This window comes from Botryllus schlosseri, chromosome 8 (genome assembly GCF_051294905.1).
Source record: "Botryllus schlosseri isolate E-star chromosome 8, Bs_hap1, whole genome shotgun sequence".
Classification (NCBI taxonomy): domain Eukaryota; kingdom Metazoa; phylum Chordata; class Ascidiacea; order Stolidobranchia; family Styelidae; genus Botryllus; species Botryllus schlosseri.
Genome location: NC_137243.1, coordinates 5,042,215 through 5,070,138, shown reverse-complemented (window position 1 = coordinate 5,070,138; position 27,924 = coordinate 5,042,215). Strand labels below are relative to the sequence as shown.

General features: G+C 39.9%; 3 protein-coding genes and 1 long non-coding RNA gene across 7 annotated transcripts in view; 1 reads left to right on the top strand and 3 right to left on the bottom strand.

Annotated features, from left to right (window-relative positions):
* Positions 1 to 46: 46 nt before the first annotated feature.
* On the bottom strand, positions 47 to 671 carry LOC145445577 (uncharacterized). Its single transcript, XR_013917086.1, has 4 exons — positions 456 to 671; positions 383 to 395; positions 254 to 289; positions 47 to 177 (listed from the first exon to the last, which is right to left on the bottom strand). It is a non-coding gene; the product is annotated as an uncharacterized LOC145445577 (long non-coding RNA).
* A 2,028-nt stretch (positions 672 to 2,699) lies between these two features.
* LOC145445505 (uncharacterized) lies at positions 2,700 to 12,978 on the bottom strand. 2 transcript variants are annotated; one of them, XR_013917053.1, is made up of 17 exons: positions 12,763 to 12,978; positions 12,354 to 12,509; positions 12,065 to 12,198; positions 10,421 to 10,572; positions 10,075 to 10,267; positions 9,493 to 9,640; positions 8,454 to 8,646; positions 8,209 to 8,344; positions 8,009 to 8,101; positions 7,151 to 7,294; positions 6,502 to 6,721; positions 5,370 to 5,495; positions 3,783 to 3,928; positions 3,513 to 3,649; positions 3,289 to 3,415; positions 2,822 to 3,016; positions 2,700 to 2,773 (listed from the first exon to the last, which is right to left on the bottom strand). XR_013917053.1 is itself a non-coding variant. In XM_080323696.1 (16 exons), the coding sequence occupies exons 1-16, from the start codon at positions 12,875 to 12,877 to the stop codon at positions 2,882 to 2,884; spliced, it is 2,355 nt and encodes a 784-aa protein (XP_080179822.1). In that variant the 5' UTR covers positions 12,878 to 12,977; the 3' UTR covers positions 2,700 to 2,881. The 2 variants fall into 2 exon arrangements, 1 of the variants encoding a protein (XP_080179822.1); XM_080323696.1 differs by having other exon boundaries at positions 2,700 to 3,016; positions 12,763 to 12,977.
* A 451-nt stretch (positions 12,979 to 13,429) lies between these two features.
* LOC145445504 (uncharacterized) overlaps positions 13,430 to 27,924 on the top strand; it is a 63,663-nt gene continuing 49,168 nt past the window's right edge. For both annotated transcript variants that reach the window (XM_080323695.1, XM_080323694.1), the window contains exons 1-3: positions 13,430 to 13,625; positions 13,759 to 13,919; positions 14,735 to 14,856. In XM_080323695.1, coding sequence (XP_080179821.1) covers positions 13,568 to 13,625; positions 13,759 to 13,919; positions 14,735 to 14,856 — 341 coding nt within the window. In that variant the 5' untranslated portion in view covers positions 13,430 to 13,567. The remainder of the gene's footprint in view (positions 13,626 to 13,758; positions 13,920 to 14,734; positions 14,857 to 27,924) is intronic.
* On the bottom strand, positions 18,765 to 24,501 carry LOC145445234 (uncharacterized). 2 transcript variants are annotated; one of them, XM_080323396.1, is made up of 7 exons: positions 24,132 to 24,497; positions 23,267 to 23,405; positions 22,847 to 22,914; positions 21,509 to 21,613; positions 20,747 to 20,812; positions 20,336 to 20,407; positions 18,765 to 19,130 (listed from the first exon to the last, which is right to left on the bottom strand). In XM_080323396.1, the coding sequence occupies exons 4-7, from the start codon at positions 21,575 to 21,577 to the stop codon at positions 18,861 to 18,863; spliced, it is 477 nt and encodes a 158-aa protein (XP_080179522.1). In that variant the 5' UTR covers positions 21,578 to 21,613; positions 22,847 to 22,914; positions 23,267 to 23,405; positions 24,132 to 24,497; the 3' UTR covers positions 18,765 to 18,860. The 2 variants fall into 2 exon arrangements, with proteins under 2 accessions (XP_080179522.1, XP_080179523.1); XM_080323397.1 differs by lacking the exon at positions 20,747 to 20,812 and having other exon boundaries at positions 24,132 to 24,501.

The following is a 27,924-nucleotide window of genomic DNA, read 5'->3' as shown; positions in this document are numbered from 1 at the left end:
GATACCTAGGTTACTTTGTTCTATGCAGCTGAATTCAGTACAAAAATTGAGTATTTCGAGTTTTTATTTGAGTAACTCAACAGTCACGGTGAATCTGAATATATTTTCGATAACGGTCTTTTGTGATCTTCGATCTTCAACGAAGTCATTCAGTGTTCATTTCTTGCAGCATTGCTTCTGTAATTAATTCCGAATGTTGTAAGAAAGTGTTTCATCTAATTAACGAAGAATTGATTTCAAATCAATCTCTTACCAGCTGCGTCCATGCCGAACATAGATACGAATTCGTCTGTAAAATATGCTCCGTGTCACTCTACAGTTTAAAAGGACCAAATATCTTCTAATATCTAATAACTTCTAATACACTTGAAAATACACTTACCGAAGTCGACATCCTAGAAAAAAAAAATTATTCAATAAAATGTTAAAGTTTGAATCATTCTTTGCGTTCTTACTCTGACTTTTTGGCCACGCGGTCTCCCAACAGGACATCGGCCACCCCTGCATCCCCTTTTTCTGCGCCACCACCCGCCATGAGAAGAATCAGCGAGAACTAGAGTGATCATCAACAGTGAAATCAGAGTCAAATATTTCATGATTGTTACCAGGAACTATTCAGCAACTCTTGATATCTATTATAACGTTAAGGTAGGTACGATGCTGCAACTTAACTTGATTATATACTTTCTTACCGGATACTTGGTACGTAGAGAGGTGATTATGCTAATGAATACGTATCAGTGATAAGCGAATCAGATCATGAATCGAGAATCGTGCCATATGCCACCAACAACCAAGACATACGGCAAAGACTCGATTAATTCTATGCAGCGCGGCAATGCTATTATGAAATACACCTTGCACCATTTTGTCAAATTGTTGTGACTTATCGATCAATTATCATTATTATCATTATTAAATGGCGTAGCATAGCATCATAGTGTCCTATGGCGTGGACACAAGCAAATCTCACGGCTCAGTGAAATTGGTCTACGTCAAACTTTCCATTTGGTCAAAGGCAACTTTACGGTAGTTTTTGACCGGCTTGTCGAGCGCTAAATACGATAAAACGGGTATCAATGGAGAGCTGCTGCTGTACTGATTACGAAAATATAAATTTTATTTTGCTCATGGTCCTGGAACCTCCCACAACTCGCCTCGAATTTTGCATTGTGATTTTGCACTATGATAGCAGAGCATAGCATGATCCAAACCGACTACCTCTTCGCACCTCTTTTTTAACAAAGAGAATAAAAGTTACTTTTTGTTCTGTGAACCAAGATATTGGTAGGATCTTATGGAATTGCCAAGTACGTGCATTAAACTGGCAATGGGATATATAGATAAATTATATATTGGGTTATATTTTTCATCTGAACAAGTCACGCACAATGTGTAATGCGATAAGACACAATGCGATGTCATGAACAGATAGGAGGATGTTGAACAACACGCATCAGTAGCGATCCTTTACTCTAACATCCATCTAGAGTGCCCGATGTCACAGTTCTTTTCGATGTTGATCTTTTTGAATCCGCGGCCCTTTCTACTAGTTCTTTCCATTCCTTGTGAGTGCTTTCTTTCGTCGGGTCTTTTTGTCGCCGTAAGGGCGGCAACGGCGGGGGAAGAGGAGGGATATTTGTCGGAAATGATTATATTGTGAGTTTCGGAAAATTAAACTGTAAATCGTGAATTTTAAACTGTAGATTTAATTGTAACAGTGTAAATTTAAGGTAATGTAATAATTTGTTTATCTTTGTTCGTTCAATTGTCTAGAAATCTTATCATGTTGAAACACCACAAGATTGCGATAGAATGAAAAGATACAGGAATCTGTCGAACGATGTTTAAAATTCTTTCAAATGGAACATCTCCCTTGACCTAGATCAGCGGTTATCAAAATTTTTTAGACATCCCCCATCTTGATGATGGTGAAAAATTTCACGCACCCCTTATCTTCATGTCCGAAAAATATTAGATCAACCAGGATGTTGGCATTTCCAACGCATATATTATGGGTATGCCTGTTGTGAGACTTCTCAAGATATTCGGACTCGAAGCAATAATTGTAAGCTAGAGGTAAATCGCGCGAAGCGCGAGAAATTGTCAGTTGAATATTTTGTCAAAATAGAATGAAATATGCTACAAATTCGCTCCCTAGCATTGAAGCTCTGCAGTGGTGCTAGGAATGGCAATGTCTAAAAATCATTGTTGTGAATGCGAGCCTCGCAAATGTGGTTTGACTCACTAATTATACGCCAGACCTTGCTTCCTTTCCACATAAATTTCGTAGAATTAATATGGGATGGCACTTCGTGGTAATGCATCATTCTTTCCTTGAACAAGCTGTTCAGTTTCGCATGAACCATATGTTTCTAGCTACGGCTGTGAATCAAAGTCGTGCGATATCGTTTGCGCACCGAATTTCGAAGAAAGAGAATAGCGATGTCATGAGTATGTAATATGGTCCTTCTCACGACTTTCGAGTAACACCCGCCGAGTGCAGCCGGAAGGTAATCTACAAACCCTTATTGTATTGTATGTTTGCAGTACCACGACGACGATGACCCGTTCATGTCATTGCATTTTGTGTAAGAAATATATTGTTTTGTGCCCATCACAATAAAAGAAGACAACGCGCGGATATCATTATAATCCTATCCCAATCACCAGACACAAACGCGGAAGCACAGCAGATACTTAGTCACAGAATTTATAGTCGTTTCGATCTAATCGAACAATTTAAATTCAACATATATATTCGTCTTCTTTGGTGTCCGCTTTGCAGTAATCCCACTGTCTTTTTGATTATAGGTTGTAGCAAAACGTCTTTAGTCAGTTCATCGTTTGTTGCAAGTTTATTACTCTGATTTCCAGCCAATCACTCCTGTATGCACGATTGCGATGTAGAGGGGTAGGTCAATCGTATCTTCCCCGAATTTCCGAAGCTGCAGTTCACAAATGCTACTTTGTTATCGTATTCGTCCGAAGGGTCATAGAATCCGAACTGTATGCTCTGAAAAAGGACAAGAACAAGGATTCTTCAGCTTTCAATGTTGGAATTGAGTGATTTAGTAGTTCTGCCACGGGATGGTGTCAAACCAATAGGCGCTCAGCATCCCTCTCTCTCTCTCTCTTTCTTTCTCTCTCTCTCTCTCCCTCTCTCTCTTTCTCAATAAGCCCTTACGTCCTAACCCGCAATAAATCCGTGCGACATGATATATGACATACACATGAATGGTAAGTCAAACTATAGTTAGCATCTAAGGTTAATTTTGATTGACGAACCTCGCCTGGGACGCCTTCAGCATGTACGACTATGTTGATTGCTGTCACTTCAACGCTCTTGGTGCGTTGCGTCGATAGTGGAACCCATTTCCCTCGTTCTCCCAATACCGCCAATCTTCTACCGCCACTACAATGACGAAAAATTAATCATAAATCAGACCATAAACCTAACGAGCTGATCTCATAATGTAACATATTACACAATGATATTGTAATCGGCTTACACTGTGATAATAGGGGAGAAATACCACAGCTGGAAGTCCGATCGACCACACTTAGGAACGGGGTGTGATTTCATCGCTGCAATCTCGTATGCATTCAGATCGTTTCCAGGGTACCCATTATACGCGACATAGGTTCCCTATAAAATTGGTAGCATCCTTTACGATAGTATTTTTCAACAATACTTTACATATCATACATAAAGCAAGCTCGGACACTTGTGCGTTAAAGTATGTAGCAGCTCTGGTAAAGGCCCCTTGTCATGTATCTACCTGGGGATCCATGTACATCATTTCTGGAGCGGCTTGGAAAGCGGTCGTAAGGTCAGTCACTAGCATCACGCCATGGCGTCCGATGTGAGTTGTGTATGAGATATCGGAGTAGGTGGTGAAGACTTCTGCTTCGAGATTTGCAGATGCTGCGGCAAAGCGAGGATATTTATTTATAGCTTAATATCTATACCTTCTGTAGGGGAGTTTGTTTTATCGGTGAGGGTATAGTATACATACATGTATACTTGTACATTGTACAAGTACAGGTTTTTAATATTGCATTATTGACTTTTGGAAACAGGATTGGATTAGATCCTAACAATATTCTGAAGGTATCGGATCCGGACCAGGAATTTTGATATAATTGCTTAATTTCAAACTTCAGCAATACGTTATCCTCTTCATGGTTCTTCATGCCGTTACAGTTTCAAAAAATATTCAAATTATAGCAGATTCGATGCCTCGACATGACCTAATTACGTAATCGGAGGTGACACAGTTCCTCATTGCTAAAATATGGGGAATATTTCTCACCTCTCACGAATCTAGACCATGGATTATTGTTATTGATATTATTATTAATAATTAATAAAATAATGTTATGGAGCTTATAGCAATAACAACAAAGGTCTTTTGCGCCACACGCTAACTAATTTCATCAACAACATAGGTTAAATGATCAATTTTGCAACGGACTATAGGCTACGCCATTAAGGTAAATATCGATAGTAATTATTTATGTCTTCTTGAGGAGACTACAATATCAAATTCATGTTTTAACATATTGGTGTCAGTCAAATGGACAAATGATAAGAACTGGATTAATACCGTATACCAATTGATTGGGCGCGGATACCGCAGAACAACGATCCGTATAGGCAAGTTACTAGCTGACAGGCATCGGATACTTTCTGGGTCTCATAAATATCCTGATCAATAGGGCTGGGCAGAATAATTCGAGTACTCGAATCTGAATCGCGTATTAATTCTAATGATTCGATTCGAGTAGTAAAAGACGATTTTTTCGAGTACTGAAACCATACGCTCCACGCCACTGAAAGTTAATTATAGTTTCGATACTAGTTTCCACTGTGGAATAATTGAAACCTTGATTGCCCGTATCGCAGCATACGAAACACATAGTACAGAGCTACTAACATTACTTGGAATAACATATTTCTGAAGTCATGATCAACCCACAACATGTAACAAAGCGCAATGAATGTATGGTCGAAAAAATAGAAAATTATCTTCAATGTGATGGAGAAAAGACATTATATTCTTTGTGTACGGATAAAAGGTACAAATTTGAACATGGACAATGGACATTGAACATCTTACATACTGTTATTACGTCATAATGAGTGATACTCGAAAATTCGACTCGACTCGAAGCAAAAAGTCGTGATTCAGAATCAAATCACTCAAGGTACTCGATTTTGCCCAGCCCTACTGATAAATAGAGCCAAAATACACACTCCAAGTCACGTTTCATGCACAGTGTCAATGATGATTCGATACAAAGTGGATTATGGGGAGGTGTGGTCTAAGTTTGAAGCAGGCCAATTTGACCCAGCCTATACGTACCTGGAGTCAATAGCGACGGTAATGCTTTATTCACGATATGCACGTCGAGAGTTGTTATAGGTCTCGAAGGTTTAAGAAGCAACCCATCGGAGCGACATGAACGGTGAATGATGTTTGATGTCATGCCTGAAAACGTCAAGTTGTTAGGAAGCTGAACTTCTTAACATACACCTTTGTTAAACATATGAGCACGAGCATGCGACACAATGAAACACGACAGTTGAGCATGGACACTTCGGCACGCGTCACTTGAGCATGTGACTTTATAACCCCTAAACTAGCCCTAACCCTGACCCCAACCATAGCCCAGACATTTACCCTTAATATATCGTAATTCTAACTCTAACCTGCAATTTAACTCACATGCTCATCTGTCGAATGCTATTATGTCGCATGCTCAATGTCCACGGACCTTGTTAAACTTGGTATACGAGAAGCACATGTATAGAGGTGGTCTGTAACTGAGTAGGCTACTTCTACTTTTTAGGAGTAATCGTGTAGTCTTAACTTCTTGAATGGTTTTGTTCTAGACTACTTTAACTGGTACTTGAACTTGGCAGTTTTAAGGCAAACCGACCTACTTTTACAATTTATATTTTGAAAAGTAGAAAGTAGTTTGGGGATTTCGGGATATGTCTGTATCACTTCAATGTGTGAAATGGTCATAAGAACCACGTGAAATAGCCAACACATAAATTGCTACTGCTAAATTCTCTCAAAGGTTTATCTTGCAATTTCGAAAACAGCGCCCATTACTCCCTAAAGTACGCGGATCCTCGATCAAATCTACTTTTGGAGAGTAATTACTTGAGTTAACCTTTTATTAATACCCCCGCTTGAAGTAGTTTTGACACTATTTAAAATCGCATTACTTCCACTTACACTTGAATAGCAACATTGACGTCTTTGACCACCTCTGAACATAATTGATTGCACACATACAATTGAATATTGCATTCATATGTAAATAAACCCGAATCTTTTCGGCTAACACTCGTCAGGGGCAATCGTCAGCAACTAGTAGAGAATTAAAAAGAACATATCCACAATTGCATCACCAATTGATTGCGTAATTGCGGGAATATATAAGATTACGATTACCCCAACTTAGCGTCTACCCGCTTTTGCATACCAATACTGTCGCTGGGACCCACTGGTCCAGTGCTCAACGTGGCTACCGCAGCTTGCAAGGCAGGATATTTCTCGTCGTTATTGTATTCGCTCCCGTTCTGGTGGGAAGTCGTCCAGAACGTGTCTTTGAACGGGGCCAAATGCAAGGCGTTTGCGAACATGGACGTAACGCCGATCTTCCATTGATCGTTGCCAGGCTGATAGTCATGACTTACGCGAGCCTGAGAATTCATATTTAAGATTCAATCAAGTCTCTAAACCAGAGCTGGACAACGAGAACATTTTCAGATTTTCCAAACTAGATTCAAATTAGAATTACTGAATTCCTAAGTGTTGCAAATTAAATGAAATTCCGACTTGGAAAAATCACAACAAAAACAAAGTTCAGTTCTTATCAAAACAGAGTTCGCTCCAATAAGTAGTACAGTGGCAAATATCTATGCATCAATCTTGGCTCGGTACGCACTATACAGTGGTCTTGTAGCATTTTCAGGAAACCAGAAATTATATTGGAATTGAAATCCGAGCATGAAAACATTTCACAAATTAGATTAGAATTAGATTACATTATTTAGTATGGACAACCAGAATTAGCTAATTGTATCAGTCTGCTTTAAACAGCGAGAGACTATTCACTAATAGCGACAAACCTGCGTTACAGACGGGATCTCCACGCTTTGCAACATGTGTCGCGACAAAGCCATGCAGTATTGAACAGTCATTCCGCGTTCACTTGCCCCGTGTCCCATTTGAAGCAGCCAGTTTCTTCCGAGATTGATGTCAGTGTGAGTCGCCTTATATGAGGAATAATATAATTGCAATCTGCATCTCAAGCGATATTCGAATAATTGTTCGGCATTTATTGAGCATGCGACACCTAAGCAAATGACTTTATAATCCAACAAGCAACCCCATAAACACAACACTAAACTCGAAATTAACCTTAACTTTGACACTGAACTAACTCTAAATCTAAACTTAACTTAACCACAACTAGTGGTGACACTACGAAGGGGGGTGGGGTGGGGGGAGGCTGGGCGAGACTTACCGGGGGCCCTCTTTAAGTATCCAACCGTAACTTTTGATGGGCTCCGCCCCCCAGACCCCCCTATAGAAACTGTTATTATTACATATCTTTCAGCCCGGCAAGGTTGGGCCATGTCCGTTATTGCATGTGTGCAAGGATAGACTACATCAAAACAAAGTAATTCTATCGCATGCAGAGACGTGATGATTATCGGGATACTGGACTTTTCTAACAAATGCAGAGATTTGATGATGATTGACACACCTGTACGGAATTATATTGTTGCTTGGTACACGTATTTCCATGTTTATACGTTATTATCCTTGAAAAAAACGCATAATCCAAATAGCGGGGGGGGGGGGGGGGGGGGGGCTTCGACCACAACCTTAACTTTAATCCAAATGTTGAAGTGCCTTATGCAATTATGTTGGCTCTTGGATGCTCTTATGTCTATACACACTTAGGCTAAATGCTCACTCACCGTCATCAATTCAAATTCGCGATCAAGCCAATCCTGCTCGTACATGATGAGACCCCAGGCAGTGGAATTGTGAAGAAGGTCATCCCAAAATTTCTAGAAATTAATATATTAAAAAGAACTCCGCTGGCTGCAAATTCGACTTCATTTTATTCAACGGCATTCGGTCTGTGAATGGGTATATACTAGGGCCTATTTCTTACATCGTCATTAGGAATTGCCTTGGACGTCTCCACCACAAAGTTATATTTCCCGCCGTTCTGTTTCGCGTAATCTGTATTGGATGACCAGTAGCGATTGTGGGCAGCAACGGGGAGGCCGTGTTGTTGGAATAAATACCTGGGATAAATATAGTGATCGAAGCGTGAATAACTTTTCAAAGTCAAGCTGTTGTGTGAATTATAGATAACTGAGGCAAACCGGTAACGATAAAACGTGGGACACTCACTCCATCCCGTGTGGAAAGACATCATTCATCCCAGTCCAGTTCTTGACTCCGTAGCCTATACCCTTGTAGTACCACCAAGAATCGTATTGCAAATATCTATACGGTATTCCGGCAGAAGACGCGTACTTCACAACGTCTAACACTGTGTCTTCGTAGGTCTTATTTTGTTCTTTTTGGTAGTAGTAGAATGCTCCTAAACAGGAATAGGAATACAACTCTGTATATTTATGTCCTTGATGTTTTGCGGCATACTCACCGACTCGTGTTTTTCACACACACACACATATGCTGCTGGACAAGAAAGGCGCAGAAATAGCCTTTCTAAGTCTTGTTCTAACCGCCATGCTATACCTGTAATGCTGAGCGCCAAGCGGGGAAGTCACGGATACCAGTGTTATTATCACGTTTGTGTCTGACCCGGCCGGGGATCGAACTCACGACCTACCGATCACTAACCCCGACGCTCCACCATTACACTATCGGACTATCCTGATGGATTGAACTATTTCGCTATGGTCATATGTTACGATGAAGTAATTTAGTAGTATTTAAGAAACCGTATAGTCCTATATAATGTATAAATAAATAAAGTATTATGCAAAAAGATGCATGTATATTGTATATATATCTAATGTTTGCTTTCTACGCCATGAGACTGAGGGTATAATTAATTAAAGGCAATTTTAAAACCTTTATGCTTGCCACATGAGATAATGAAGTCGGCGAGCGCGGTAAATACGTGTGGCTGAGTCAGCAAATTGGACAATGTAGGCGGGGTTTTGAGCTTGGTACATGCGTCGACAAGGACTGATGGAAGCGAGAGAAAACGATGGCGAAGGAAGCCTTGACCGGAAGTAGCCCGAAAAGCATACAAAGCCGAAGACCTACGAACGTTACAGTAGCCTAGTGATTCTCGTGGCGCAAATGACTCGAATCATAAGGCTATAAGCGCGAAGTGTGTGTGCAATAAACAAACAAACCGCAATTAAAATCAAGCTTATGCATTTATTTGGTGTTCCTGTAATAAACCAGACCTTACCATTATCAGTCCAATAGCCGAGATATCGTATCGTGAAGTCGTTGTCTCTGACTTCGGGAGTCTTTCCGAACCTCTTCGTCAGCACATGACCCCAACCTTCGATCGCCGGATTGATGCCGTTACTTCCGAAGTAAAGAATAGTGTCAATCTAGATGAGAAGCGTGAATAAGGGCTCAATATGAATCCGGCCAATAACACAGCTAGGAATTTTCTACGACGAAACCATACCATATATGAGAAAAGTAGGTCGGCCTACCGTTTGTTCTGCTGACTTCAATAATGGCATTTAAAATAGGCCCATATAATTGATTTCTCGCCATTAATTCACCTGTTCGACTCGATTATTCGAAGTTTCATTCTGGTAACGTCGTGTTTCGCGATACGATTGTTGATACAATGCTGTTTTCAATTCTCTACTAGTTACTGACGATTATCTCTGACGGGTATATTTCAATATTAATTTTTTGTTCTATTGTATATTGAAGTTCTGTACCAAATTATGGATTGGTATAGCTTGCGAAACATAACTTTGAATTGAAAGTCGTCGTGAAAATCCACTTTCAAATTTCGTTACCCGCTTACTTCATAGTTAACTGGAATATTTGTGACTCCGCCCATGATTCCGAAGTTCATTTGTAACGTGGTGAAGTTGAAATGCATATTGTGAGCCATAAAGTTGCTGAAAGCTGATAAAATCATCACGTTTCCTTTGCTGTCGAATGCAACCAGCGGGCCCGCTCTTTGGCCACCTCTCAGAAATTTCGCCGAGCTGAAACTGGAATACAAATCAGTTGTTTAACGATCTTTATATAAGCTCAGTGGCGATTCCAAATGTATCATCGCTTGCTTTGCTAATATAGCTGTTTTCTAGCGTCACTTTCTGGTATTCTCCTGTATGCTGGAAAAACAAATTAAATATATATCTCACTTGCCGATAACGTATGAATACCCGCACATATTGTCAAACATGTTCATATATCCGATATCTTTTGTCCCTTGATCAGTACGAAAATTGGGAAAAGCTGAGACAACATCGTCATGATTAGACATGTTCGAGTTTCGTACCCCTTCTGGAAACACCTGGGCGAAGAAATGAAGTTAGTCGACGTTGTTGCGTAGATGCTAAATGCCGGGATACAATAAAGATAGGACTCAACGGCATATGCGGGAGTAGCCTAATAACCCTATATATTCGAACATTGGTCTGAATCTTCCTAGATTCTTTTTAATGTGCAAAATAATACAACAACCATGCTAATATCTCGACATGTCGGCAAGAACGCGATATGAACTCAACGGAAAGGTATGGATGGATCAATTCGATAAAATATCGAATGTATAGGGATGGTGTGAACCTTTGAAAGGTTCAGATTCGTGTGAACGCGAACCTATGACGTCACGTGACGTCATACTGCTCATTGCAACCCTACATTTGAGTGTGTGCGATACCTATAGTGTCGACTCAGGCCCCATTATGTCACAAAGCTGAAGTACATGCTGACTTTTTAAACGTCACCAAATGTATCAATTGGAGCAAGCAAATGCTATAATAATCCCATAAAATCAATATCTTCCGTCGCTCTGCCAACAATTTCGACGAACAGAGTGTAAACCCCATAAACAAGTTAGCCAACACCACGCACCACACACGGATTTGGTTTTTATGATCCGATAAACATATCAAATCAAGATGGATCCCGTAGGAAGCCGCCTAGATTTTTACTTTAAACAACGATGTATTCTTCATATCAATTTCGTTGATTGGTTGAATAAGCATCATTCGCGGACTATATTTCGTTCGTGATATTGTGTGATGGCGAGTCAAGCTCACAGCATGTAGTCACTCAATATTCACAAACGGAAATCTGAATATCTCGAGCGAACGTTTGTAACAAAGCAAGTAAACTGTTTAAGATTATCAAGGTGCATGCTCATGCTGGTTTAGTGTCGGTTTTGGATGCTGCCAGGGCCATGCATAGAGTGGTCAGATGTTGAAATGCAAAGAATTTCAAACAAAGATGTTATATTGACGCGTTAAATTGTAATTTATGAAAAAGGTTCACAGTGCAGAACCTACCAAGGTTCGTTTGTGAACGTGAACCTCTAAATTTCAGAGGTTCACACACAGAACGCGAACGTGAACCTCGCGCTCACACCACCCTCAGACATATCTTGACAGTTTGAGATGTGCAATTGTGCAGTTGTACACGTACTCCATACTAAATTTTGAACGTCGCTTATATTTATGTATTCCATGAAATGTAAATGAACAATTATTTTCAAGGCTCCAATTCAAATGCATTTCTAGGACGTAATTGTACTCTCTGTGCCACTGTGGTCCGATGGGGTATATTGGAAATAAGTAATCCAATAAACACTGGTGGCGAGTAACGTCTGCTGCAACGGCAGTGGGTTGACGGTTCTAGCCTCACCTAGGTCATACTAAAAGTCGGCAGGTCTAGAATCATAACAACCTGTTGACCAATTGACCATAAATGACCAGATGTTGAAACACCATGGAGTACGGTACTATAATAATAACAATAACAAGTAACAACAACGCAAACAATACCTGTCTGAATCGGGCAAATTGACCACCCTGATACACCAGCACCTGGTAGTGCACAGCGACAGCGCCTGCCGAATAGGTGTAAGAATTTCCTTCGTATTCCCCCATGGCATCCTCCCCTTTCAATGCGGTTTGACCTAGGGACACGGCAGCAATGAATTTTCTAGAATTGAAAAGTCTGTTGCATACATACGAAAATATTTTAACGTCTAGTATGTCATCACAACTACAGACACCACTAGTTTGGACTGCAAATACGATCCGTCCCAAATTTATTGATTAATCTAATCACTTTGTAGTTTCAAGGTTCCGTCTTTCGCTGAGTAAGGCAATTTATTGGACTGAAGGAAGGCATCCCCACTGGTAAGATTGAAGGCATGGTTTCCGCCCGCAGCAAAGGAATATGAACCATCCTGATTCAGCGAGAAGGCGAGTTTGTCATTGTCGCCTGAAAACACAACGAGTTCGCATTACATTTGCGATTTGAAAACCAAACGGTTAATTATTCTCGTATTCTATTTACGACTTCACCACATTTTCCAATTAATCCATTTCATAAATTATACAATTGAATATTCTGGTTCATTTCAATATGATTATACTATTCAATTGTATTTGAAGTTCTGTACCTCCAAGAGGCTCTTACTAAATTATCCACGCTCATATAATGCTAGACATATTGCAGCGAATTCATAATTTACCCAGCGAAACTCCAATAACGGCAATGATCAGCAAAAATATCTGCAGCTTCATCGTTGTCGAATGTACCTTGCAGAGTGTCGTTGCATATGCAAGGTACCTGTACCACCCTAGCATATTTACCGATATGACTAGTTGGCATATTTACTTTATGCTACTCCGTGTCATATTCACTGATTGGTGTGGTGCTTCAGCTAGTGATCCTTGTACAATATAATGACACATAACAGTATAATATAAGTCTCCTCAATAGTTGAGTTATATTGCTCAAGAAAAGCTAAATAAAATCGATTTCGAACCAAGAAAATTCAGAGTGAAGCGACTTTCAAATATCACAAATCTCATTCCGAAGACTAAATAACGATTTACGTAATCTGGAATAGCGGCAGGACGGAAAATCTTCAGCCAAAGTAAACTTTATTATTGAGTAATAATCGTTTTGCGAATACCGCTCTTTCCACGTTATGAAATCATTTTAATCACATGCATTCACGTTGATTAGTTCACTTATTAATGAAGTGTTACACGATGAAACGCAAACAATGCAAATACAAATGTGCCTTATATTATCTAAATTCCTGCTAACGTCATGTGTTGGTTTAACACTGCAATGTTTGGGCGGTACGATTAGCGCTTGTTGCGCTGTAAACATTTATTTACAGGAAAATTCCGCCGTAACTATACCCCTGCTCATACGGTATACAGGATCATTCCGAGTTGACGATCCATCTATGGATGGATGACAAATAGTTGATTTCATAGCATACAGTCGTCGATACTTCCGGAACATCCGTATAATTAGTCAAGATGAAGAGATATTGCCTCGTTTTCACGATTTTTCTTGGATTAGCGTCAACGAAACTGGGTAAGGTGTCAGTTGGATGTAATAATCTGTGTTTGCAGTACGCTAGTGTTCGATGTTTTCTCAATCAGTGCGGCAGTTCACGATATTTTTGTGAATACCAAGAACAGTAGGTTTATCCAAATTATATTTGCAGCATTCGGGCAATGCCCTGAAGATTGGAAGGAGTATGACAATTATTGTTGGTACTTCTCAAGAGGAATAGGACGGGATCTGAAGGATACTTTTACCGGAGCGAGTTCGTTCTGTCAGACGCGGGGCGCAGACCTGGCAATATTCAATACCGTGGAACAGAGGGTTTGAATTTTCTGTAGCTCCTCATATCAGTCCATCTTTTTTACAATCGATACAACATGATTCTAACAATGTGGCGGGCGATACGGGCCATGATTCCACCCGAGTGAGACCTGAGTCGCATATTTGAATGACCCGATTTGGCTCGAGTCACTGTCACAGAATGATTTGACTCAGACTGGACGTATGAGAAATGCGGAATAACTCGTGACATTAATTTTAAGTCATCAAATATTCTGCTGCGCAAAGCATTCGTCTACTTCTACGTTTTCAAGTAGACCTAATTCAACCAGATTTTGCCTCGACAAAACTAAGCCTAAAATACTTACTTTTTTACTTACTTGTAAATCGCTAATTCTGCTTGAGTAGAAATTCGGGATGTTACTTCTACTTCTACTTGATTACCAACAGTGACTGCTTTGACTACCTCTGTGGGGACTGTAAATAAATAGGGTTTACCCGCACCAACAATGGACTATATAGTTTTGGAATAACGATGCACTTAACGTGCTGATTTGGAATTCTACATTGAATTGTAATACACAATGAAGGTAGGCCTATACATGATTTATGGCGACAGGGGCACATATAACAACGAAGGAGCAAATGTTCAACTTTTTCGTTCCTGATTTAAAAGTTGTTTTACTAAAAACCGGTGATGGAATGCCTTGAGTCAACTTTTTCACATCACTTGACTTGACCCCAGTCACTTTGCAATTGAATGACTTGAACTCACTCGGGGTTTCAGAAATATGGATTGACTTGTGGCTCGAAGCGAATTTATATTAGTTCTTGAAACTCACGAGCCCCATTTACAGGACTACGCCTATGACCAAGTGAAAGCGTTCCAGCCATCCAGGTGGTGGATCGGCATGACAGATTTCGAGGCAGAAAGTCAATTCAAATGGGTCGACGGCACAGAGGTATCGAGTGATGTCAGGTAAGATACTTCCACAAGTTCTGCTCATTCTCTTCAAGGATAATTGTTATTCGCAGACGCTTTTACTGCTGTATATAGACAGGAAAAAGGAAATGACGTAGTTTATTTTTGTCCCTAATGTTTTTGCGGCATATACACCGACTCATGATACACATACGCACGATCTGCGCATATGCATACCATGAGTGCATGATGGGCATATGCCGCTGGACAAGGAAGGTGCAGATATAGCCTTGTACGGCTTTCTAAGTCTTGCACCAGCCCTCCATGCTATCCCTGTAATGCATGAGCGCCAAGCGGGGAAGACATTTATACCAGTTTTACTAATCAGGTCTTTGGTGTGACCCGGCCGGGGATCGAACCCACGACCTACCGATCAAGAAGCCGGACGCTTCACCATTACGCTACATTGTCGGTCAGGTGTTAGACACATCGTGCGGGGGAGTCAAACTCTGAAGTGACGGAGGGTCAATGTCCATTGTCCAAACCGTCAGCATAGACGGCTGTGATGGCCGCATCCTTGCAATAAATAAATCAGCACTGTCCCAGCCTACTGCTAATACGCGATGTGAAAGAGACAGCCTTCAGCACTTAATACAAAAATCAATTTAAAACAAACAAGTTTTTTATATATTCAATTGTGACGTCATAGTCGATTGACATTACCAATTGAAAATATAGGGTAAAAATATAGCTCTTTTGACGAAATATCTGTACTATTGCTGTTGAACCGGCTGTTCTGAGGGTTCCAACCATCACATATCGATATACGTCGGCTATATCAGGGGGCAATCGTCCGCAGGCTCATACAACATGTCCACATTCAAGTCGAAATACAAGCAATTTCTTCTAAATCAATACTAGTCAGTCTTCAGGATTACCGGACCACGACCTAACATCGACCTCGCCCTCCGCACATGCCACCTCATTTTGTCGCTTGCGTCTTATATTCTCTGCATTACTTTTCATTCAGTGTGCATGCCTCTTATTTACTTCGCCTCCCTAGGCTAAGGTGGGTGTCTGACCTTAAATGCTACTCCAAGTTGTTTCGACACCTTCCTATCTTTTCATTGTATCGCAGTTTTGTGATGTTGTGAAACGATGAAAATATTAATAAACCTGATTGTTTGACAACATGTTTTTGGAAATTATTTACACAAATATGGCATAATTTTTTTTAAAGGCCTTTGCTTAAAACAAAACATGTTTTAAACAAAGTGTTTTAAAACACCGTCTGTTTTAAATGAAACCCTAGTGATGGTCAACGGTCCCATATTTACTTTATTCGAATGACGCGAGGTTCATACTGGGTAATCATTAGGGCCATTTAAAGTCATTAAAGTCATATTTTTTTCTATGCATCAGTAAGTCGTGAAATCAATTTTAGCGCAAAAACCGCATCCATATGGGGTGTATTAAGCAAGTTATAAAGTCATATAAAGTCATATTTTTCTGGTTAGGTCATATTTGAGTTATAAAGTCATATTGTTGTATACTTTAAATAAAAAGTGCCAATTGAAGCAATTACGCACTAAGAAAGTAAGGCAATTTCTAGTTGAACGAAGGCAAACTGTAAGGTTAGCCTACATAACATTACAGTTACAGTCGCAGACCTATGAGGTCACACATTGCATTATGAGGTCACATATTGCATTGTGTTGCTACACAATCTGTTTTACTTCTGTGCACTGAAGTGGGACGTCATTTGAAGTTCAGAGACTTCCACAAGTGAAAGAAATAGTCAACGCACGGGAAGCTGAAGGAGTTATTGTAAAGAGCGTCAAAGATTCAGTGAACGATCCAAAGTTGACGAGTCAGTTAACAGAAATATGCCTCCACTACAAAAATATTTCAAACTTGATACTGAAAATTGAAAGTTGTGCGTACACTATCAAAGAAGCTAATGCTGATCTAAATGCCCTCCATTTCGGAAAAGATCCGCTTGAGCTCAAAAATTACATTAAGAAGCGATGGGACAAAAACGATGTGAAACAAATTATGGAGCTACAAAGACAAGACATTTCACCAGCGCTGTATGCAAAACTGCAGAAGTGTCAACCAACATCAGCGTCTGTGGAGCGCTCATTTTCTTTAATAAAGTCAATTCAACTCCAACATTCCACACTATGAAACTGTACTACAAAAGTGGTTTAAAATAAAAATGGATGTGTATTACTGTTATGTTGTTCATGTTTTACTCGTCAGTTCCATGAGTGACGTTGGTTACATGTAAAAACACACGATTTTCGCATAAAGTCATATAAAGTCATATTTTCCCGAAAATAAAGTCATATAATTGATTTTTTAAGGTCATATAAAAATGGCCCTAGTAATCATACTCCTTTCAAGTTAGATTCACAAATATATGAACAAGAAGGGTGATCTAGCTCAGTTGGCCACTTTTTACACATGTCCAGACATGTGGTGATGCTGATTTGCATTCGTATAGTCGATTACGACGATTACAGTAATTTAAAGTAATCGTAATCGCAATCGATTACATTCGAAAAAATCCGAAGAAATCGATTATTTCACAGATCTAATCGATTTATCTGCGAAAGAACGATTATTCAACTCCTTACTAGGGTTGGGACTTCGGGATCGAATTTGAAATCCTGGGATTTTCGCTTCTCAATCCCGGGATTTCCCGGGATTAGCAAAATTGTAAAATACGCATAATGCAAGCTACATAAACAACATTTATTCCTTATAATATTGATTCCCAACCGCGGCTCCAAAGTAGCCTTCTTGCGGCTCTGAGTGACCTCTAAATATGCCACAAAATATAATGGACGACAGTTGTTGTTTGTTTCTATATATAGTTAAAGGCAATTATTGTATATGAATGCTGGAATGAGGAATACTAGATATCTCTAAAGCCGTCCAAGGCCGCTTCTGAAAACAGAGAAACAGAATTCTCGCGGACTAGCGTCAAACGCACGGAGGAATACCCGTCAGACAATGACATATCTTGAGTTCTGCTGCTCGTAGACCAGGGTTGTAATGACTCGAGTCATGACTCGACTCGAGTCGCAATTATTGGGTGACTCGACTTGACTCGGGTCATTTTCTCAAAAGTGAAAAATGACTCGACTCGACTCAAGTCAATTTGTGTATTGACTCGACTTGTACTCGAGTCATTTCACATGACTCGAACCAAGTCATATGACTTGAGACCGTATCTACCAAGACATGCATTTCATTGTAATTTCGAAGAATAGTAAAGTTATTACACTACTATTTTTTCGTCTATCAGTACTGGCAGTTCAAAGTGATACCAGAAACTGTTAAAAGTGAGAAAAATTAGTATATTATGAACGCGAAGCATTCGATATCACCGAGCAGAGTTGTAAAAAGTGGGTTTCACGTGACATTAACACGGAACTGAACAGTGAACGTAATGACTATGACTAGGACTCGAGTCAAAACACTATGACTCGGACTCGACACTGTACTCCATGACTTGGACTCGACACTGTACTCCATGACTTGGACTTGGACTTGACTCGGTGATGAATTGAAAATGACTCGACTTGGCTCGAGTCAAAACTATAAAAGTGAGATTGACTTGTGACTCGGAGCCTTCACTGTAAAAACTGGGCCCACCCCTAGAGGTGGTTCAAAACGCCACCCCCTGATCAGAAGGGTAGGGTGGACTGGTCTACCCACGCCACAGGGTAGACTGGTCCAACCACGCCACAGGGTAGACTGGTCTAACCACCCCTATCCGGATACAACCCTTACCTATCCGGATATATCAACCTTGGGATATGCTTTCAAAAGTCAAACCAAGGCATAACAACCTATATCCTGCCCGAATATCTTCATCAAACGCTTAATCTCCGGTTACCAATACTAACCCATATCTTTGTCAAACGCCTATTCCTGCTGCACTCTGATATACCATATCGGTTTTTGTGATGTTTATTGAAGTGTTCATTATGCCTCGCATGCTGACATAAATTACCAAACATCATCATTATTTCAGGCAACTCATTTGCAAACTAGTCACTAATCTCGCGAAGTTTGGTGCGAACAGCACCAGTGGCCTTTAAATTAGGCACGCGAGCGAGAAAAATTGACATGAAAATGAGAGATCTTTTAATCTTGGGTGAAAATTTCATGTTGAAGACCCAATAAATTGATATCATCACCGCCAATGCCTGATGAAAGCTGCGTATTTGTGTCACGCGTTGCCCTTCAAAGCCGACTGTCCACTCTTCATTCGTCGTATCAAAACAAATGACAGGGTATTCATTTCCGTGTTTGGGTGTCTGTTATTATATCAAAAAAAGAATTAGGACAAATCTACACAGCACATCACACAGACACATACTTCTAGCAATCAGCAGTGTTGGGATCAAGCCACTACCTTCGAGTAACGAGTCATTTTAACTCGAGTCAAGTCAGAATTCAAGTCAAGTTGCCTTTTCGAAGCCAGATGTATGATTACGTCTCAAGTGACTCGAGTCAAGTCAGAATTCAAGTTAAGTTGCCTTTTCGAAGTAAAATGTATCATTACGTCTCAGGTGACTCGAGTCAAGTCACGAGTCAAGTCAGAATTCAAGTCAAGTTGCCTTTTCGAAGTAAGATGTATGATTACGTCTCAAGTGACTCGAGTCAAGTCAGAATTCAAGTCAAGTTGCCTTTTCGAAGTAAGATGTATCATTACGTCTCAAGTGACTCGAGTCAGAACTCAATTCAAGTTGCCTTTTCGAAGTAAGATGTATGATTACGTCTCAAGTGACTCGAGTCAAGTCAGAATTCAAGTCAAGTTACCTTTTCGAAGTCTCAAGTGACTCGAGTTAAGTCACGAGTCAAGTCAGAATTCAAGTCAAGTTGCCTTTTCGAAGTAAGATGTATCATTACGTCTCAAGTGACTCAAGTCGAGTCAAGACATATGAAAAAGGTGACTCGAGTCATCCCAGTACTGTTAATCAGCCCATGATACATAAAGAGCATGATCATCAGGCATATTTTGTTTAATGCAAAACTTGTAAAGTAGACTGTTCAGATGTAAGTTTATTCTAGACCAGTGGTTCTCAACCGGGGGTCCGCAAAGCATTTTCAGGGGGTTCGCGAAGCCTCATAATAGTTGATAACCTAATTTGTATTTTTTTTAATTCGGAAAATCTCGAGGCAGTTTCGCTTCATTACTAGTAAAACTCCCAGAGCTTACATCAACAGAATAACGTGAATAAAGGGATGGTAAGAACCCTGAAAGGTTCAGGTTTGTGTGAACATTTTGCTTATATTCAATATTATACCATATTTTTTGTTCAAAATCCGCGACACACAGTTTGAGAATCGCTGGAATAAACTAAGCAGATTATGCAGCCAGGTGAAAGATGCAATATTTTTTTGTCATTAACATTGATAATGATGTTAGTTGCGGCAATAAAATACCAATGGTGCGTAATTTACATAGGAGAATTGATAATAGATTCACATGCTACTTTAACATTGATGAACTTCTTACCTGATCAATCAATAGGAAGTGGTCATTCTTTTCGTGAAAAACGGCGAGTACTGCGAAGTGCGACCATCCAATCTAGAAATACAATAATGAAGTTGGGTACTGCAGGGAGCAAAAGTTTACTAGTTAAAACATAGCTTTGATGACATTGGTTGCGGTCAATTTATTAGTGACACATAAATGGAGAGTCAGTCAAAATATCAGAGCAACAACGGATTTTGGAAAAAAATTAAACTTGGTACAGCTCGAATAAAATATACAGATTTGGCAGCCAGGTGAAAGTGGCGATCTTTTCTTAGTCGCCAACATTGAACGAATTATATTAGTTGCGGCAATAAAATACCAATGGTGCATAATTTACATAGTGGATTTGATAATCGATGCATAGGCTAATAACATTGATGAGCTTCGTACCTGATCAATGAATAGGAAGTGGCAATACTTTTCATGTAAAACGGCCGGTAGCGACCATCTGAGATTCTGTAAAAAATACAATATTGAAGTCAGGAGTTAGTTACTGCGGGGAGCTAGTTTACTAGCTAGGGACATTGCTGTAATCTTTCAATTACTATAGTTCAGGGGCGACCAGCCTTTTCGGCCGGAGGGCCACAATAATCCAACAAACCATTGTGCGTGTCACTATAGTTGAGCTCGTTTCTGTAAATTAGGGGCAAGAAATCAAGTGACCATAAATCGCGCAAAGGGCTAAGAAAAATTCCAAGTCAAATAAATCCGCTGCGAAATATTCTACTTTATGGACGTATACTAAGAATTAAGATCTACTAAAACGTGTCTCGTTCCTGGCTACGTCAATAGCTAGCACATGGCAAATTGTTATCGATTTGGATAATAAGTTCAATTATTACCGTTACCACATCTGGCTTGCTCCTATCGGACGATGAAAAAATGACATCTGCATTCAAGTGGCCCGCGCAACGGTTCGTCAATTTCATGTGGCCATTTGGCTGAAAAGGTTGGCCACCCCTGCTATAGAGCAAGTGCTTTGTTTGCTAAGGAGGTTTCAAATGGGTGTCATATCTGATTTTGATGACTAATCAATACAGAGCAAATCACGGCTTATGAAAATTAATTGACCTAAAAGTAGGAGATTTTATAATCATGGGTAAAAAATAGCATGTTGAATACTCAATGAATTGATATCATCACTGCCAATACCTCATGAATGGTATGTATTTGTGTCACGCGTTCCGCTTCAAAACTGACTGCCCACTCTTCATTCGCCATATTGAAGCAGATGACAGGGTATCCATACTTGGGTGTCTGTTGATATAACAAAAAAGAATAAGGGTCAAAATACACGCAAACATACATATCGACTAGACTAGCCTAGCCTAGCAGGGGTCGGGAACCTTTTTTGTCCGAAGAGTCATATTGGCCTTATTTTTTTCCATCCCAACTCCCAAAGGGCTATACATGTCAATCAGCGGTTACGTCACAATTGAAAATTCATGACGTCATGTTAGCACTAATTCGAGCTCACTGCATGGGATTCCTCGTGTGCGCCATATTTTCTCAGTAAAATCTGGTATTTATTGTTCGGAAATGAAGGTCGAAATGAGAGGTATAGAGCCTCACCCTAAATAACGCAATTCATATGTAGTTTAGAATTTTTTACAGCTGATATTAATCGAATGTGACTGTCACACTGAATACGAAAATCTATATACTTCTCGACTTCTCAAAGTATTCGACGTCAACATAACGTTGCGTTACACGTTACATTTTATCGCCGCGACTAGACAGAGCTGTACTTACCGATCAAGAACGTGGATAGCTACATCTACATGGCGTTGTTTGTAATTCGAATTTTTAATTGTCACATTCTCAACAGTTCATTTCGTGACGTAGATCAGGAAGACAATGCGTATTTGAAAAGTGCGTTTTGAAATGGGCGGCGCCGTGTCTGCTATGCTCTTTCATAAATTAACGTATCGCGCAATTCAAGATTTCGAGTCGGGTACATAGAATTCGCGAGTGATATTGGCCACCGGCGTGACAGTTCAGACAATTCAATACAAAAATAAATATTTGGCTAATAGCCATATCTTATACCCAAAAGAGTCCATAGCTTCCCGACCACTGCTATATAGTATTCAGCTTATGAAATATAGGGTATGATCAGGCTTGGACCAGGCATTGCTTTTTTCAGACACAATTTGAATATAGTATTGACGAAAAAAGTTGTCGTATCGCTAACCATAAGTAGACCTGCCAAACGACGAAAGTAAAGGAATAGCCCCAATTTCCAGCCAAAATACATATATGCGGATTTGGCAGCCAGGTGAACGTGGAGACCTATTTTAGTCATCAACATTGAACTTATTCCATTGGTTGCGGTTGCGGCAATAAAATGTCAATTCATTCCCATGCAAATTTGTTTCAATGTTTTACCGCTCCGCGAGGTAAAAAAGTTGTGAAACACTTCTCTGAATTATATTCCATCAGAATCAAATGTAAACCTTTCAAAATAAAAACAAAGATTATTTGACTTACCTGATCAACATATTATCTTCCATGCAAAATGGTAGGTATAGAAACAATCCGGTCTAGATTTGGAGATGCTGTAACACAATCCCAAAATATCTTATTGAGTCAAAGTTTGTCACTTAATACATGCAGATGAACATTAACTCATTACAAGACACAGCATATCGAAGAGTGCATCGTTGTCTCGTTTCATATGCACGTATTTCTTTAGATAAAAAACGGTGCACGTATCGAGGCATCGAGGCACGATTTCGATTGCCATGCATTTTAGCACGACTAATGAATACTATATATCATGAGAGGCAATTAATAGATAGAGATTAACTACTTGGTACAAATATTTGAAGAAATTACGGCTTCTGCCAAAATCAACAGCTTCATTGGAACAAATAGGCCTACGTAGATAGCAGAAAGAGAAGAACATACCCATAAGATTTCAGCATTTTGTCTCCCCGGGATATCAATGCCCGCTTCATTCTATCAACCATGGTAGGAGGATCAGGATATTTAGAACCGCGTTGATCTCGCTTATTTCGTCTTCAGGTACGTAAGTCGAAACAGCTTTCTACAAAGAAAAGCAGTCAAATTTTGAAATATGCACTGAACCAGAATTACAATTTCATTAGGAGATTGAATGTGTGGAACCGAAACTCAAACATTTTTGCAACAGGTGAAGCAACAAAAACAAAGCAACCTCGATAAAATATATACATTTATTTAGGCAGCTAGTGTGAAATGGAGATAATTTATCTTTTAGCTACAATTTCTTTACAGTGGCTTTCTGTATGGAATAGCTGATGCGAATGAAATCTTATTTATTGCTTAAATAGTTTCAATACATATAATTTCAATTTATGTTTTATAATTTTATCGCGCGCACTCGCATTCATACACATGAAATATAATAGCACGATGCTCACACTCTCATGCAGAAATGACGAAATTTACATTAACAACGTCTGTGGTGACTGCTATGGCTCGAGCAGATATAATTTTTAGCTTTTACGGTGACTTGGTAAACCAGTCGAATTTTCATGATAGTGATATTCAGCGCGCCAGACGACCAATCAAGTGTGCTGCGGACACCAATTCCATACTGGATATACCAGCATGGTTTCATACTAGAAAAGGACATTGAATTGCAGTAACTTCTTGTTAATAACAAGAAGTTGTTATCAACTATATAATTACAACCGAACAAATCTGACTCAATGACTTCAACTCCAGTGCAAATTTGAAAAGGCAGATTAGAAGCATGCAAAATACAATTATGAGTGCATTGTCGTCTCACCTTCCCTTTCTTCACGTAACGTAATATCCAATATGGCGTCCGACTGTCAGAAACAATAGAGCACATACCGTAACGCGTAACCCGTATAGGCCAGCGAGAATAGAATGCGTTCATAACGCATCCCTTAACAGGATGAACCGGACTCATATTCTAAAGCGTACAGCTATTGCCCTGTGCAGTGAGGATAAGAAATTCGCCTCATAGTAAAACTGAAAGACATATTCGCGATCTTTCCCCTTCGATCTTCAGCTTACGCATTCCGCTTCTCGCTTTCTAACCTCGATTGCTGAGTCACTAAAGCGTAACCGACCCGGTTGATCAGTCAGCATCAGATATTAGTATCTTCGCTTTGTGTGCGTGCCGCTTCCTACATTCACTAAATGCATATTATACCTATCATTATTGAGTTCAGACTAGAAATTGATCGAATATGATGGTAAGATGTAAGTCGAACCATTAGCTCATCTGTGTTTATAAAACTCGGTGGTTGAAAGGGCTTTGCCGCCTAAATTTGGTTCCCGCGAAAACACAGCTGATTTCGTGGGATCGCCGCGCAAATACCTAAGGCGTTGCATACGGTAACATGGAATAATATTATCTCGATACCGCGCACAACCATATTAGAATTTTAGATCAAACTTTATACGGTAGATCGGTATATCGCCTGAATTTCATTGTATAAGTTTGTGAGTTATTGTGAGTTTAAAACAAAAACGATGTTGCGATTTCCTGATATAAGCTCACTGCTTAATTTTGAAATGAACAAACTATTATATATTCCTTTAACTCATTCAATTCCTCTTTAATGGTGCTGATTTGCACGGCTGACCGATGAATATTCTATCACTCCCGCTCTCTCTGTATCGATAAATGATATGTCTGTCAGTCCGTGCAAGCATCTCGCGCGTACATATACACTATACAGCACAGGTGATTGGAATGATCGTAGCGGAAACATATTGGTTTCCTCAATTGATCAGCGGTGGGGTCGCCGTACCATGCTTAATCCAGGGTGGCAGGATGTCATCCACCGTAATGCAGGGGTAGGAGCAACAATCCACGCCTATTCCACTCTAAAACGGGGTGGAACAAAAAGGTACACTCCAGCATTACGGTGGATTATTCCTATCCACTCCTATTCCACCCCAAAACCCACGGTTATTTTTTACAGTGTTGTGACTTGGTTACAACGTACCCTGTCGTAGACCTTTATATATCGTCTTTTTGAAGAGTAAGTTCCGACACAATTTCACTAACATTAAAATAACGGCTCATAGTCAAGTAAAAATTGCAATAAGTCCAATATTTTTCATAGAATAATCCTCTGCAAACTTGTGTATCATGTGCTGGAATGTATGAAGAGTTATCACATAACGACAAAATAGTATGTTGAGTAATGATATGCATTTTCAATTTATTTCAATGTATAGCACTTGCCAATCTGCGTCTACCAATGCTAGAATAACAGATATACAATCTTTAAAAGTCTGTGTGCATGTGCATGCTTTTGAGTTTGCTAGATGCTGAGATTCAGAGGTAGGTTATCAGATACCTTTAGAATCAGTATATAGTCTAATAGGGTGTTTTAATGCGGCTCCCTGCGTATACTATGAAGTTTGAAATGTGGCTCCGACATTCATATTGGCTAGGAATCACTGATAAAGAGTATCATCGCTTAGACGGTTTCGTAATTTGTTGGCGAAATATCCTTGAAATATGGGCGGGGGCGTCAGACGTAGGCCATTTTCGAAAAGGGGCGCTGCAGGGACGTAAGGTTAAGAAACAATGTTTTAGACAACCTGTCTAGTTTTGACACTGCTTTATTACCAAAAAATGACACATGACGCTACGTAAGCCCTGGTAGATGCTGTTCACAAATCCCGGGATTTAATTGGGGCTAATCCCGAGATCGGGATTGCTTCAAATCCCGGGATCGGGATTGCTTCAAATCCCGGGATCCCGGGGTCCCAACGCTACTCCTTACTTTAACGGGGTCTATGTGATGAACTGAACATGAACATTAGTGAACAAGGAATATAGTATACGTTATATAAAGTTAGGTCGTAAAATGTCAGATTTTTGAACTCCACTGCCTATTAATCACATGTGCTGTGCTCATCATTGCGCAACGAATTATGCACACGCGGTAAGAAGAGATACCGATGTAGTGTAGGAGTATATAGCAGGGTTGTAACCAAGTCACAAGGCTCCGAGTCACAAGTCAATTTCACTTTTATAATTTTGACTCGAGTCAAGTCGAGTCATTTTCAACTCACCACCGAGTCAAGTCCGAGTCCAAGTCATCGATCAGAGGGTCGAGTCCGAATCATGCTATTATGACTCGAGTCCGACTCCATGTCAATATGTTGACTGCCCAGTTTCCAGCTAATATTTTGTTAAACTCACTTTTTATAACTCTGTTTGGTGATTTGAATGGTTCGCATTCATAATATAGTAATTTTCCTCACTTTTAGCAAGTTCTGATCGCATTTTCACGTACTAGTACCAATAAACGAAATCTCAATGGGGTGGTTAATATTACTAATCTTCGAAATTACGATAAAATATCGGTATTGGCCTTCTGTGTCTCGAGTCATATAACTTGGTTCGAGTCATGCGCAATGACTCGAGTCCAAGTCGAGTCAATACACAGATTGACTCGAGTCGAGTCGAGTCATTTCCTTATTTTGAGAAAATAACTCGAGTCAAGTCGAGTCATCATAAAATCGTGACTCGAGTCTGACTCGAGTCGAGTCATGACTCGAGTCATTACAACCCTGGTATATAGGTGCCGCCATGCCGTGTATCAGCACAACACACACCACTACTTCGCAGAGGATGACAATCACCACCATGGTGTTTGGTTATGCTTAGTTAAATGCGGTATGAAAGCAGCTTTAATCGGGGGAGTATGTACTGTACATTATACGTACGTACGTACGTCGTACATGCGTACAAAGATTTAAAATTCTATGCTCGCTAAATAAAACATGTCGACTGCCACATCAAATCAATAAAAATGAAGGACTGCTGATTTAAATCATGACTGAGCTGTTCTTGCCGTTACTACCAACGGACGCTCGTAATATCCGTATTTGGTGGATTGTAGGTATGCCAGTGATCAACTAAAAGAGTAACGTTATGGATGAATTTCATTTTCGCTTTATCATATTCTCCTATGGCCCTACTTAAAACGCGCACTAATCGTTATTTAGTAATTCTTTATCCAACATTTGAATCTGCCGTCAGTCATCCGCTTGTACAACATGTTGCTGTTGGTTTGAGGCTAGAATGTGAATCTTGGATCACTTGTGACGTACCACATAAATGACGTCACATTCAAAAAGAAATTTCTTATCTCATGTCGTAGGGCATTCCCATCGCAATCGTTATATTATAGGTAACTAAGGTAAACCTTAGTTATCTACAGCTATGTTGTCCCCCTATGTGTTCAAAGCTCAAGTTCCACCAAACGAAATAAATGTAATCACGATTAATTCGGACACTCGCCACGTACAGACGTGAGTGACGACTAGCGAGATAGCGTACTAATAGTTTATAATCCGTAGCTGCAACACCGATGGGTTACGGGTTCGAGTCCAACCGAGGTCGACTCTAGAATTCCTACCTAAGAGCTGGAGGTTTATCTAGGCTCCTTCTCGCGTCTCATCCATGTAAGCGGTGTCTAGAAGTGGGCCGTGCTACAAGTCGGCAGCTAAGAAATAAAAATGAAGAGAATTGGCTTGGTGCAAATGACCATAGTGGTCGACAAACCATGAATACCACAAACAAC